Genomic DNA, 14,359 nt, shown 5'->3' with positions numbered 1-14,359 from the left:
TCGACAACAATATTCCATCCAGCGCTTGATGATGGCTCAGGGGCCGGTATTCGAAGTCGGAGTAGTCATGAGTCGGGTGATGGATGCCATTGTGCTCTCGGATGACCAACACATTGGGGCTCGGCTGTGCTTGGAAGGTGTATACCCAGGGCTGGAATACAAATAGGTAGACTCGCAGGATAATAAGGAAGTAGGGTAGGTAGAACATTAGGTACGTGCCAACGGCAAAGGACACTCAAGCCAGGGAAAATAAAGCTCAGAGCCAATGAGCCCAGCCCATCTGCCTTCCGTTTGCAGCGAGTGAAGGGAAAAATCATAGCTAGGAGAAGTTGGTGCTGCACCCATCTATACCACTTTGCACAGTATACTACTGCCAGGTCTGGTATGATGTGATCGCAGGGCACTGACCTGCCTAGCCTTTTGGACGATGGCGTAATCACATGAGTTGGTGGTAGGGTTGGCTACCCGAGCATAAGGCAAGGCTACGAACGGGATTCATGTCACTATAGGATACGGTACTCAAGAATAGGTTGACGCCTCAAGGTTGAGGCAGATGGGGTCTGGAAAAGCAGAGAGTGGTTCTGTTCTTCGATTTTCTGCAAATGTATCTAGCACTCTATGGTACCGAGCTACGTACTTGCCTTAGACCCTCTCCATTGATCAAAGCATTCTCCGCTTGTTGAAGAATCCTCCCGCTGATTAAAAGATTCTCGTCCAAGTGTGTCATGAGGCAATCTACTTGGATGGCCACTCCCACTCCCAAGCAACCTGCCTCACAAACTCAAGATCACTCCTCTTCCACCCCTCAATCATCGCCAATATCTCCGAGTCCATCCGGGTACTGTTAGACCCAGACCCAGACCCGGAAAACAAGCGCCCCAACAACGAACGCGCCAACTTCACCATGACAGACGACACAGCACCCTTATCATCCCATTTGCGCCCCTCACTGCTCGCCGCACCTGCCATCCCGAGACGCAAGATACATTTCTTCAAATCAGCGGCTGGAATCTCGCGCAGAACAGGTTCCAAACAGTCGTTGAGCTTCAGCAGAAAAATGGGATCCGAGGACCACGGCCAAATGATGAAGTCGATGAGGTGCTCCGTGAAGGCTTCTGCTGCAGAGGGGGGATTTGCTTCGTAGGCGGGCGGGGTTGGGTAGAAGATCGGAGACGGGAGCTGGAGGATATCGTATTCGAAAGAAGGTGGCAGGGTAACTGGATACCCGTTGACTGGACGTGCCTCTTTGCGGACGGCTTCACATATTTCGACAACTCGTTTCATCGCATCAGATATTCTATCAAATACAGCCACCTTGTCATGATGGTTCGCCAGAGCGTTAACGCAGTCCACCCGGCTCTTTCGGAGGAGGCGCAGTGGTACTAGTGTGTAATCTGGACAGACGATGTATTCCTTGCGGGACTTGCTCCATTTTAGTGGATGTCTTGCGATGGCTTCGGCTCGAACAATAAATTCTTCCAAAATCAGCGACGTTTGAAGCCCCTGTGGCGCTTTCGATCCCTTGTCAGCAAATCGAGCAAGGAGGAAGTCCAGACGATGGAGAGAAGGTCGGGAGCGAAAATGATTGAGGAATGCCTGCCAATGATCTTGAACATTGATCTCTTTAAGCGCAACGTCAGTTGTCACCGCTAGCGCCTTATCAATTAGAACAAGTGACTCGTGTTGAAGGCGAGGCAAAGCCCAGGGGCGATGGTACTGCCACAGATAGGAGCACGGAAGATAGTTTGCCCATTTTTGGAGGATCTCATCCGGCAGGTCTGGTGCGAATGGTCCGATTCGGTGGTCAACAAGATCTCGGTCGCCAAGAGGTAGGCCAGGTCCAAGCCTAGAACTCATCGCGGCCATCCATCGGGTATGCTGACGGGTGGACTCCTTCAGCAGCGGGAGCAGGACGCTCTGGACATATCCCACCCGCATGTCTTCTGGAATTTTGTGCGCGGCAGTGGAAACCACCAGGTCCAGGATCGGACGTTCGGAAACTGGTCCAACGTAGGGAAGAGGACCCTCCTTCTCTGCAGCTTCCCACTCTGCTTCAGTGCTCATCTCCCGCTCGTTGGGGCCTGCGACAGAGGAAGCGATTGACGCAAAGACTTTGTACGGCTCGGGGCTGTCACTGTTGCTGACGAGCTCCAGTAGCGCAGCGACGGCCTCACGACGAATGTCGATGTGGCGCGCGGAATCGAACAATCGCTGCAACATCGCCATTTGATCGCACTGTGCGAGAAAGTTCGCCTCCGCCAAGGCCTGTGCGAGCATCTTCGCCGTTGTGACTTTGACGAATGGTCTATTATTGCCCTCTGTCTTCTGTTGCGGGCCTTGACTATGTTGAGCCTGCTTCAGCGCGTCGCAGACATACTCGGTAAGCCGCCACATCATATCACGGGCCTGATTGCGGGTAAGAGTGCGTCCTAGCTTGGCGAGGCTCACTCTGCGATGAAAGGAAGACTCGTGCGGAAAGTCCGTCCAGACTCGAAGAACGACGTCGACTGCCAGTTGCGGCTTATCGGTGACGAGAAGAGTTTCAATCAAGTCGAAGGTGCGAAACAGGACTGTGGAGTACATGGGGGCGTTGGGTTCTGCTTTCAAAGTATCCAGGAACGACCAGATCAGGTCTCGCAGAAGTCGCGGAGGAACTCGTCTAGCGGACCTTCTCAACACCTCTATCGGCGGAACCAACGTTTCGTATGGGGTGCTTTTGGTGTGGAACGCAATGAACTCATCTGTCAGATAGACCGGAGGATACCGCGGGTAGTCGACATCGGGGAATTTTCTTCCAAGTATTCCAGGGCTCTTGCAATGCGTGTCCAAGAATAATAGTGCTGCTAGAAGAATAGGTTCCTGGACACAACGTGAGTCTCGGTTGTCTCTCGGTGGTAAACACAGATTGGGAGACCAGATTGAAAGAGGCTCAGGGATAGCTTGCGGCTTGCTTCGACGAACGAAAAGAGCATCGGATGGTATTTCGCCCACCATTCGGCAGTTCAGCATCGTACACGGTATCTTGTCAGACATTTGTTGTTGATCTCCAGAGGCTGTCTCAGAAACAAGATAATCGCTTTCGCAAGGATTCCATTGGGTGTTTTCGGGGCCTGATCCTGCAGGCACGGGTGATACTCTCGGTCTGACGGGCAAGATGGGAGGACGAATGATGTTTGTCGTCTCGACCTCCCAGTAAGGAATACGATCGACAAGCCAGTCCCTGAACAGTTCGAGATAGGCCGGATGTGGGTGTAATAACTTTGAATAGTATTCCCACACCCCTAGAATATCACGACGTTTGGCTTCTTTATCATCATTTGTGAGAAGAGCACGAATGATAAACTTGAGGTCATCAACAAATTCACCAGCACGGTCTTTGCTCTTAGATACTTCGACCATGATAATGCCAATGGTACTGTAAAGCACCTCGTTGGCTCTGGATGACAGGAAGGGTGCGTGGTGCGGCCGCCTCATAACATGGCCTAGCCAGTCCGGGCTGCTAACTAGATGTTGGATTGCAAGCCCGCGGGGCCACCCTAATCCTAGATCAAGGACACTTGGATCAGTCTCAGCGCGAAGCTGCTGCCAGACTTCGTCTCGTGCTTTTGCCAATCGATCGACGAATGATAGCTCCCCGGGATTGGGATCGTCGGGCAGGCAACTAGACAGAACCAGCAACCCGGACGGGCCAGTCCACTTGACGCTGGTCTGACCCTTTGTGTTGCCTTCTCGCTCGTATCTCAGCAGTATAGGTAGTAAAGGCTCGAGGAGTATCTCAACTGCCTCAGTTTCCGGGATCGATGCGCGTTCATCGCAGGGCTGTGACCACTTCCTGACTGCGTTCATCCTGTTACCGACCACGCTCGAAAGCATACCTTTTATCCCCGCTGTCATTTTCGCCATAGATGACTGGGCCCATGGTTCTCGGAGAAGAAGTAAACATGTTTGTAAGAGGTCTTCCAAGATCTTATGGCCGATTTGCGCCTCTCGCAGCAGGCAGGATTTCAATTCCAGCACAGATGTCGTTTCTCCTTTCAAGGCAGTTCGGCACGAAAGCATGTGTCCGCAGCAACTCGTCGTTATCACGCCTAGTAAATCACGAAAGACCAGCTTGTTTGTTGACATCAGTCAGCCAGAGTGGTCTACGGGGAGCACCTGGAATAGATTCAACTCACTGCGTCCCGTATATATCGTTTACTCCACTCAAGTATCTCCGCAAAGAAATCCAGATTCCCGGCCGTGTCCGCGAGTTTCACCACCGACTTCGCCCACTGCAGCCTCTCGTGCGGCTGGCGTCCCCGCATCGACTTCAGTTTCATATCGTCCAGAGCTGATCTCCATGAGTAAGTACATAAACGAGTGCAGCGGCCTGCTTACCTTTCCTGGTCACGCGGAACCCGGTTTCTTCGGGTTCGGAGGATTCCCACTCTGCCCAAAAGAAGCATTGTTCTTCCCATGACGGGATACCGGACCGTGGTTCGCCGGCGGGAAGAAAGTCCTCGCAGCGATGGATATGCAGTGATCGGCTGAATAGCAGTTTCGAGTGTTCTGGGCGCAGACTATACTTCAGGAACTTGAAATCCCAGACTGGGACAAGCTCTTGCTCTCTTTGAGACGGCGGCCAGGCTGTGAGGTCAAAGCCCAGGCTCGGTGAGTGCCGGCAGAGCAAATGCAGAAACTCCAACCTGCCTTTCAGGTCTACGTACGAGACAAGCTGTCCTATGGTCCTAAAGAACGTGTCCCGGCTTCGTTGGTGGACGTCCAAGCGGTCGTCCTTCTTTTGCAGCAGGTGCTGGATTAGGCATTTTTCCAAAGGTCCCAGGTGCACCGAGAGTGGCTTGGTGCGCCGCCGTTTTATGAATGTCGCTATCACGTCCCCATAAGCATCCTTTGCCTGACCAAAACGTGCAATTGACCAAAACTGCACCACGTCCTTATAGAAGTCCCATGAAAGCCAACGGGAGCTTTTGCGAAACTGTGCTCTCGCGGGAGGTTGAAGAGTTGGTAGGGCTCGGTTGAATATGGCAAGGACCAATTCGAAAGGCAGTAATTTGCGAATCACTTGTTGAAGGATTGCCTTCACCCATTGACCGTACTCGTAACGGCTGTACTGTTCTGGCTCCTTTTCCATGGCGATGACAAGATCCATGCCGAACACTAGCCCGGGGAACCCAGATATCGCCGAGGGCTGGTCCTGGTAGTAGATGGGCTCGTATGCTTCCTTCGAGCTGAGCAGGGAGCGTCGGCACCGTTCGAGGATGTCACGTCGCACGTTTTCCGGCATCGCGACCGCTCCAATCGCAATCCGTCGCAGTAGTGGCATGTGGAAGCGAGGAAGGTAACCGAGAATCGCGGAGGACAATGGCGACTGCGACCGAAGCAGTTGGTCAACTTTTTCTGCCCTGCAATACGCGTACAAGAAGGACACATGTGGCATTAGCGATCTCGAAGTCCATCGATCGGTGTTCTCAACAAGCGCAAGGAACTCCTCGACGCAGACGGATACCGACTCCCTATCCCAGTCGGAGGGGCCGCCTGCGCCACAGCGTCCGAAAATCACCTTGACAAGCCATTTCACTTCAGCCAGTGGCAGGTCATCAAGAATGTCTTTGATTCCCTGCGCGCCCCCGAGTAGATCCCATCCACGTTCTTTCCAAACACTGCCGCGGAATAGACGGCGTCGGGCGACGTAGATGGCGGCAGCACGGACGCTGTGGGATGGATCGCGCAGGGCGGAGACGGTGAATTGCCACGTGTACTGGCATGTCAACTGTAGCCAGATCTTGTAAACGAAGGGGGGAATTGCTTCTGTGTGGACTTGGTCAAGAATGCACGTGTTGATCAAGGTGAGGTTTTCGAGCGATTGGTCGGCATCTAGAAGAGTGCGGAGATGGGAAGCCAGTGCTTGCGGCTGAGCAAGCAGCGCTGCTGGCTGCAGAGCGTCAGGAATCATTTTGTTTGTAGACGACGCGAGGATAGTCCGTTGATGCTGAGAGATTAGTGAGATAAATAATCATGAGCTAGATAGCCAAGTGGAGAAGTGACTCACTGGAGTCTGGAGCAATGACTCTAGAGCCTCACTAGGTACCGTAGCCCCGCAACCTGGCGATAATGCAACGTCGGACACTCAATCAAGCTAGCGCAAGGGCTGAGGCTCTAAAAGAATTGGAAGACTCAGGAGAAGAAATAAGTTCTGGGACGTGGACCATGAAGAGAAAAACCACGGGAAGAGTGCTTGGCTTCGCGCTATTGAGAGAGGAAAGGAGCGAGATGTTGGAAAGGTAAATATGAGCAAGAGTCAAACGGTCATGGAAAGCACTAGCAGAGTTGACCAGAGTCCGTGGCGGGGTAGTCAAACGGAAGCTCCTCGCACCTCTGCAGCCACTCAACACTTCGACCATTCAATCAATATACATTCAACGAAAACTTCTATTAACATACGTCAGTCGGCCACATGCCTCTCATAAAATCCCAGCACCCTCGTCCACAAGTCAAGCAGCTGCTCCCGGCCTCGAATGACATGCTTCTCCTTCGGATAAAGCACCATCTGCACAGCCCCGTTCCACCTCTGCCTCTGCCGCCAGAATGCCAGAGGCCCAGAAACGGGAACCACGTCATCCTCTCGCCCGTGCAGGATGAGCAGTGGCGTTTGTCTCGTTCCAGATTTGCTTTCAGCTTCCGCTCTCCCAATGTCAATTCCACTGTCTTTCCTGGAGAGGCTTGGGATATCTGGCGCCGGCCATGAGGAATCGCCGTTTGCGTTGACGAAGTCCCAATCCACGACGCCCCCACCACAGAGAACAGCGCGAAAACTGAACTCGTTGCGGATGACCGCGAGCGAAGAGAGGAATCCGCCGTCTGCCCATCCGCTGATTGTGACGCGCGACTCATCGACCAGGCCCTCCGACACTGCTTTCTTCAGAATAGCAATGACCTCCGTATACTGCTCACCAATCCTGCCTCCGCTGCTCGTTGGACGTACAATCGGACAGAGGACCGCGTATCCGGCGCTCGTTAAATACGCGACATCAAGATGAGGACCAATCGAGAAAGAAGGGAGAACATGTTCGCTTTGAACAAGGACAACGGTCGGTGGCAGACGACGAGTGAGAGTGACCGGCTTGGGCGAGAACAACAATCCATCACACTCCCATCCATCTGGACCGGTAGCTGAAATACGCTTTGAGCGGAATCCGTCAAATGCTGAGTTGTGTGATGAGATTTTGACGAGACCTTGCTGTTTTCCGTCCTTGAAGGAGACAGACCATACCTCATTCGCGACTTGTGGACTGCTTCGCGCAAAAACCAGGATGAAGTCATCCGAGTCAGGTTTCCGGAATGCGTCAAATGATGTGATCTCGTATTCCGAATCGAAGAAGCTATCAAAAGGCCAGGTTGTACCTTCAACGCCCAAAGCGTGCGCGGACTCATGGTTGGTATTTTGTACGCAGGCCACGACCGATTCTCGTGTTTTATGCAGTGAAAGAGCTTCGCCCGTCCAGCCGAAATAACTCCCGTACTGCTTCGACTTGATTCGCGCCTCATACACAGCCGGTTGGGTATATGGTGGTGGTGGACGAGCGATGAAATGGAGTTTGTCCGATTGCGTCCAGACAAGCGAGATAATCGGGCTTTTCGTCGTGATGAATGTCTCGGATTCGCCGTGGCTGGTGGCGATAGAAGCAATATTGATTCGGCCGCAGCTGAACCCAGAGACAGATGCATCTGAGACGGTATATGCGACCTCGACGGCGTGAGGGCCCGGACTCCACGAGAAGAGGTCCACTTTCTCGTCCGGTGGTGACATCGTTTGGAGAGTTTTTCTTCCAACGTCAAATGCTCGGAGGCGATGATTGTTTGTTCCCTCATCGCCTCCGAATACTATGGGCTCATCCCCGTCCACCTCCTCTTCATTGACATCGCCATCCGGACTAACAAAGGCAATCAATTTACCGCTTGGACTCCATTCAAAGTCCTTCACGTTTCGCCCAGCCTGCTCGTCCGTCAATGGATACGCCTCGCCGAACCCTCCAATTTCCAGCAGGTAAATCTCACTGCCAACGTATCGCCTATCAGAAAGAAACGCGATATACCGTCCATCGGGCGACCACTTTGGCTTCTCGTCCTTGAACAAGCCAGACGTAATCTGGCGCGCGGAGTGATCAACACCAACATCTGCAATCCAAAGCGATGAGACCGCCTTCTTGTTCTTTTTTGCGAATGACTCGAGGGCGTAGACCGCTTTTGACCCGTCGGGCGAGATGTGGATGTCTTTGGGGAGTTTGAGGTCTGCTAATGCTGACAATGCAGCGGATTGAGCGGGCGGAGGCATCTTTTTCGACGCTCCCAACAATTGATACACGGTGGCAGTGGGGAGGAAGGAGGCTGAGGCGATGTTGGAGATCTTTCGATGTCTTTATGAACGTGCGGGGTCATGGTGTCAGATTGCGCCATTGCTTGGTCTTTGTGATAAAGGATTTGGACTGGCCAAGCATGCTCCTGATTGGGTCCTGGTTTGAGTCGCCGCAAGGTTCGAGATATAAGTGGACTGCCTTAGTATACGGTACAGCTTCTAAGAGCGAAGTTAGGCTGAGGGTTTGAATTCGAACGGTAGGTAACCGTCGTTCTATATGAAGCTCTCTGAGGAGTACCATCAGTATACGGTGCTCAGGGACCGAGGAGTCCCTTCCACTACAGTATCAATGTTCGTCCTCGCTCCTTCGCATTAACACACGAGACTGCTCTCTTGGTCGCATCTCGCAGCTGAGAAAGAATAGGACGTTCAGTGAATTACGATCGGCTGATTTGACGATGATGGTCACACAAGCTGCACATCGACGTGGCCCCGCAAGGCCCCTTCCACTTCGCCGGACGAGGCTGAAAATACGGGCTTCTTTCGAACCCCTTCTTTTCGCCGGTTCTGTAAGCTAAATTCATCCTACACAACTGCGTCTGTATCGATATCTGACTCTTTACTCACTGCAGCAAAACAACCGTCTCCCACCGCCGCACATCCTGGAAGACCCATGGCCAGCACATCAGGCGAATCTAGCAAGTCCTAATCGCCTTTGTCGGGAAATGAGAAAAGCGTTATTCTCGCGTGTCTCAGGCCAGTCGACGCGAGATCTCTTCAAGAGCGTCTCCGCCCTTTTGCCGTTGAACAATTTGACAAGTATCAATGGTTCTTTAACAACAAGTTCCATGCGTAGCGGCACGGGAAAGACCAGACCTTATCCTATCCAGACGGCCCTGGCTCGGATTAAACAACCCTGACAGTGCTTGGGTGCCTTATCTCAAAAAGCAGTTTGTACAGGACCAAACGGTAGCAGTGGCCTTTCTCTCCGACAAGTCCGAGACCGCCAACGGAACCAGAGCGCTGGAAGAGGGCACAACAGGCACTTTGCGACAAGTATCATCGCATCCACAAAGCTGGGTAAGAGTGGTCTGACATCGAATTAGGTTACTTTGGCCGTACAACGACGACGAAACAAACTGAGATCACTTCGAATATTGTTACGAAGCTATTTGACAATTGCTTCTTAGAAGAACGCCCTGAGATGCAGCCGTATTGCGAGAAACACCAATCCTTTCTACAAGATCACTTTGTTGAAGGAATCTGTCCAAAGTGCGGCTATGACAATGCCAGTGGAGACCAATGTGACAAGTGCGGAAGTCTGTTGAATGCATTGGAACTACAACATCCACGCTACAAAATCGATGGCGTAAAGTCCTTGCCCCGCAAGACAACCCCTGCCCACCTGTGCCTAGATCAGATCCAACCCCAGCTGAAAGCCTGGGTCACAAAGTCCGCCGCAGACGAAGCGTGGTCGATGAATGGTTTGCACACTCTCCAACTGTGGTTAAGAGAGGGCGCGAGACCTCAAATGGGGAGGTCGGTACGCGCGAGGAGTGGACGATGCTGCACCACCTTTCAACAGCCAAATATGTCAATTACAAGAAGTAAAAATTCCCTAAATCCCGTGGAGTCGGCGTCTTTGGCGACAATGCCCAGCAAAGAGGGATTCCGTCCTCTGTCTGGCGATGCTCTCGTTGCAAGCAGATCGACTCATTTCAAGTGAATGTTATTTATCCGAAATAATAACGCCGACCTTATGGCGAACGCACCCTCAAGAGCCTAGATAACCTTGTGAACCATGTAATCAAATAATGTCCACAAACAAGGTTTTGGACAGCAAAGTCCGAGACTACCAAGCTGTGTGCGTGATCCCTTTTCTGTCGCCTTGAGTGTGATATCAATCATCCACTGTCGCGACACATTGCCGACATGGAAGCCGTGCGGCTGCGCGCAGGCCTAGAAATTGCCCTTGCACTCTTGACTCGCGGCAAACCAGTTCATCATGGAAAGCAAATTTGGCGCCGCCCTTATGACAGACAACCTTGACCGCGCACATGGCGTGATTGGTGCCGCACCGAATCTGGTGTACCTACTGTCGGTCGTGTTTTACCTACATGCCGGCGATCTCCACCGCGATTGCACAGTGACTGAACGCACTGCTTCGCGCGGTGACTTCGACCTGGAAGATAGGCCATCTCATTTCAGCATGAGATCAACTCCGCAAAACACCTGTTTGCGAAGATTGATGAGAAGATGGTAAAGGAATGGTGGGCGCAATTTGGAGGGTAGGCGGCTGCCATCTCTGGTAGCGTCGCTGAACCCAAGAAAGAAAAGAAGAGGAAAGCGAAGGATCAGAACTAGAAGACAACCACGCAACTCTGCCCATCGCTCATCGACCTCTGTGTCGGACGCATTCCCCAAGCAGAGCACCACCGAACGCGGACTCTCTGTATTTTCCCATCGTCGATTGCGGCGACGCCCTGACACACCAAACACAAGCTTAGACTCTGAAACTGGAATGACAGTGCGCAGTGTCTGCTCCAGTTTGAACAACAGAATTCCGCTGTGAGAAATGCAAGGCCGGCGCGTCATCGTGGTCGCAAACCTGAAATCCGTCAAAACGAGAGGGCTCCAATTCGCGGCTATGCTGCTCGCTCGGTCGATGATAGTGCAGGTGCCGTTGAGCTTGTAAACCCGCTATATGGAAAAGATGTTGAAGACTGTTTGGCCTTTGAGGGGTTTCAGGATGGTCAAGAACCGCTTGGACTGTTAAACCCAAAGGACCGCGTTTAGAACCGTTCAGCCTGGTCTGGGGACCTCGGGTGCGGGGGAGGTTGACTTTCATCATGAGTTCTTGCATCTGCTCGACAAGTGCACGGGACCGCTGGCGGCATCAGCAGGCTGCTTAACAGGGCCGTTAGGCCTTGTACGGTCTTGACCCTGCTTCGGTACGTGATAAGGATGTGCGTTGAGTCTGGGCATTGCGTGACCGTTTTGAATCTATGAGCAGACGCCTTGTCCTTGTAAGGCCGCCAATACCAGCCCAATGAGACTATGAGATCGTGCTGCGCTAAACAGCAACAAATAAGTTCGTACGAATAGGATTTGCTGCCAAAGGATGAATAGAACGTTTCGACTCTATTCATTCAGGAGACTTCTTCGTCTACTTTCATGTCATTATTACCTTGAGCACTGGTGTACGGCCAGAAATCTCTGCCATGTTTTTGGCTTTCTTCCGATACGCCACATCGCATCAATGAAGGGCCCAAACAAGAAAGAGAGTTTACGCATGCTCGAGAACCCGTACTGGTCCTGGAGAATCAAGGCGGCTCGTCGATGTCAATGGCTTGACTAAACTACCTACCCAATACATAGCGCACTGTGATGGACGCCCCTCGTGTTCCTTGTGCAGAGAAACGACCACCAGAAGCCACGATTTGGAGATATGGCACCTGAGCGGCTTCACAGCACCTGCTTGGTATCACTAACTAGTACTTTGCACGTGCCAGTTCAGGTCCGACAATACAGCTCGCTGCATAGATTGGCACAAGATTACGCCATGCCACAGCAACTCTATTGCACAATGCAGACAAGACTGGGGAGCCGGGCCGCACGTGCGGAACAAAGAATCAATGCCAGGTAGCTCTCGGCTCGACAGGACAGAGGCCATTGAATAACTGGAGAACAGGTCAATAAACGCAAGTGGCGCCACCGTCTTCTCAATAAGAACGCCAAGCATGACTCTATTGAGGCCTAATCTGGCTACCACCGCAGAACCCAACTGGAATCAGAATCAGAACCAGAACCACGGCCACGCCCGTCCCCGATCTGAAGATTGATATTTATCAAAGAGGTCGTCCGTATGCCCCACAGAAGGATATCGCGATCGACTGTCTTCCTGCCTCTCGTCAAAAGCCAGAAGTCAGAATGGAGCCCGCCAAAATGAGACCCAAAGACGACATGTGCGACCTGGACACGCTCCGGAACACCTACCTCGAGGAAGAACACATCAACTTTCTTGAATGTCCAAAAGCGAGACGCCGGTGGCCAACAATGCACCTTTCGCCCCTGACAGCCTGCAGTCTGGCACTTTCCCTCCTCTTCCTCTTCACAACAACCCTCTACACCCTCCTCTTACTCCGACACATCCCCAGAGAAGTGCAAACCCTCATCGAGTCACACTCCTACGCAGGCCCCCTACCCATCCACACCGACGCATCCCACGGCCCGTACATCATCTGCGACGAGGCCGTCTACCCCACCCCACCACCCGACTGCTCCTTCGACCTGCTCATGAACGGCTGGGTGCCGAACCCGTGCTTCGACGAAGCCATGCACGAGTTCCACACAAAAGACAAGAACTTCGATTTCTTCGCCGACCTTCACGGCGATATTGTCGTTACACAGGAGCAGATCATGTACGGGGATCCCGCGACATGGCCCAGCTGGCTGTGGGTCAGTGAGCGCGAGCATAACGAGCACTGTGCGTACATGATGAATCGCAGTATCACGGTGAATGCGAGGCGGTTGGAGGCCAGGCTGGATACTTGGGTGGATGAGGCGCATATGCAGCATTGTTTGATGGTGTCGTTGAGGAAGGAGGTCCGGGATCCGAACTACATTGATCCGCATATTCGGGCCTGGTTTCGCAATCATCGGTGTTATCTGGGTGGGCATGGGAGTGCGAAGAGTTGAGCTGCTTGTTGCCGTATGTTCTGGACTTGGTCTATATGTATCTAGCTGGTATCTTTTAGGTATGGTCGTGTCTTTTATATTCAGCTGCACGCTTGCCTGCCCTAGTTGCATTACCATAACCATCTAAGAACCATAACTCAACAGATCTCAAACCTTCCATCGTGCTCTTCCCTGTCAATGACTCTGCCAAGTCACAATGCGAGATCTGTGAGTTCATCATTGGTGGACTCAGCGTGGCGCAGGGCCAGCCTCGTATTCGAGAAAAGTGCTGCCTCAACGCCCAGATCTTAAGCCGCCCGTTCTCAAAATAATCTCTGCTCCTCTGAGCAATTCGTCTCGTTTCCTAAGGCTCTGGTTTAAGTCTTTCATGTAGATGGCCGCCATGGAGATCGAGTACCCAGCCGAGCTCGTGCTCAACCTCAACCAGTCCTTCCTCCTCCCCCCATCGCCTCTATTCGATCAGAATCAGCTCACCGGAACCCTCTCGACGCCTCAAAGCGGCCCAACGCCCACCTCAACCCCGCCCCGGACCCGCGTCAAACGACCGCATACAAAGTCCCGCCGGGGGTGCTACAACTGCAAGAGTCGGAGGATCAAGGTGCGCGCCACACCCTTCAAGCTCTTACAGGGTATCTTCTAGAGAGCTCCAGGCTGATCGTGCGAAACAAAAGTGCTCAGAGGCGAAACCCGCATGCGGGAACTGTCTACACAAGGAGCTGGACTGCGTCTACCCACCCCCACCAGAAGAGACGCGCCTCCAGAAATACTCGTACTCGTCAAGATCGACATCAACATCCCCATCGCCATCCCTGTCGACCCGACTCGCAGCAACCCCCTTCACAGCCGACGACCTCCGCTTCTGGCACCACTTCCTCGTCGACGCACGCCCGCACCTCCCCTTCGGCGACGAGGCGACTTGGCTCTCGACCATCCCGGCTTTTGCGCATGATGTACGCCCTCCTCCTTCTCTTGCCATATGCAGAAGCTAATGGGGTTGTTTGTTGTGGCTAGTGTCCCGCCCTCCTCCACGCCCTCCTCTCCCTCGGCGCCTCGCACTGCGCCCTCATAACACCCTCCACCAGCACCAGCACCAAACAAAGAGCAACATACCACGCCCTCGCAATCTCCCACCGCGGCAAAGCCCTCTCCGCCTTAAACGCCACGCTCTCAAACCCCAACCCCTCAATCCTCGAAATGGACGGCGCCCTCGCAACTTGCTACACGCTTACATTCCAGGCGCACCACATGGCGGACGGGGTAATTGATTTCGCGGTGATGGTGCGCGGGTGCGGGCTCGTGACGGACTGG

At 53.0% G+C, this 14,359-nt stretch overlaps 3 protein-coding genes across 3 annotated transcripts; 1 reads left to right on the top strand and 2 right to left on the bottom strand.

Annotated features, from left to right (window-relative positions):
- Positions 1–735: 735 nt before the first annotated feature.
- DSM5745_04354 (uncharacterized protein) lies at positions 736–5,953 on the bottom strand (the record flags this gene model as incomplete). Its single annotated transcript, XM_026746370.1, has 3 exons — positions 736–4,110; positions 4,176–4,330; positions 4,378–5,953. 3 exons carry the CDS (start codon positions 5,951–5,953, stop codon positions 736–738), a joined length of 5,106 nt encoding a protein of 1,701 aa, XP_026605366.1.
- A 489-nt stretch (positions 5,954–6,442) lies between these two features.
- Positions 6,443–8,332, bottom strand: DSM5745_04353 (S9 family peptidase; the record flags this gene model as incomplete). The annotated part of the gene is made up of 1 exon (XM_026746369.1): positions 6,443–8,332. The coding sequence occupies one exon, from the start codon at positions 8,330–8,332 to the stop codon at positions 6,443–6,445; it is 1,890 nt and encodes a 629-aa protein (XP_026605365.1).
- A 4,077-nt stretch (positions 8,333–12,409) lies between these two features.
- On the top strand, positions 12,410–14,040 carry DSM5745_04352 (Zn(II)2Cys6 transcription factor domain-containing protein; the record flags this gene model as incomplete). The annotated part of the gene is made up of 4 exons (XM_026746368.1): positions 12,410–12,839; positions 13,196–13,258; positions 13,425–13,649; positions 13,694–14,040. The coding sequence occupies 4 exons, from the start codon at positions 12,410–12,412 to the stop codon at positions 14,038–14,040; spliced, it is 1,065 nt and encodes a 354-aa protein (XP_026605364.1).
- Positions 14,041–14,359: the final 319 nt, after the last annotated feature.

This window comes from Aspergillus mulundensis (assembly GCF_003369625.1).
Source record: "Aspergillus mulundensis strain DSM 5745 chromosome Unknown scaffold_3, whole genome shotgun sequence".
Classification (NCBI taxonomy): Eukaryota; Fungi; Ascomycota; class Eurotiomycetes; order Eurotiales; family Aspergillaceae; genus Aspergillus; species Aspergillus mulundensis.
This window is presented reverse-complemented; position numbering and strand designations above follow the sequence as displayed.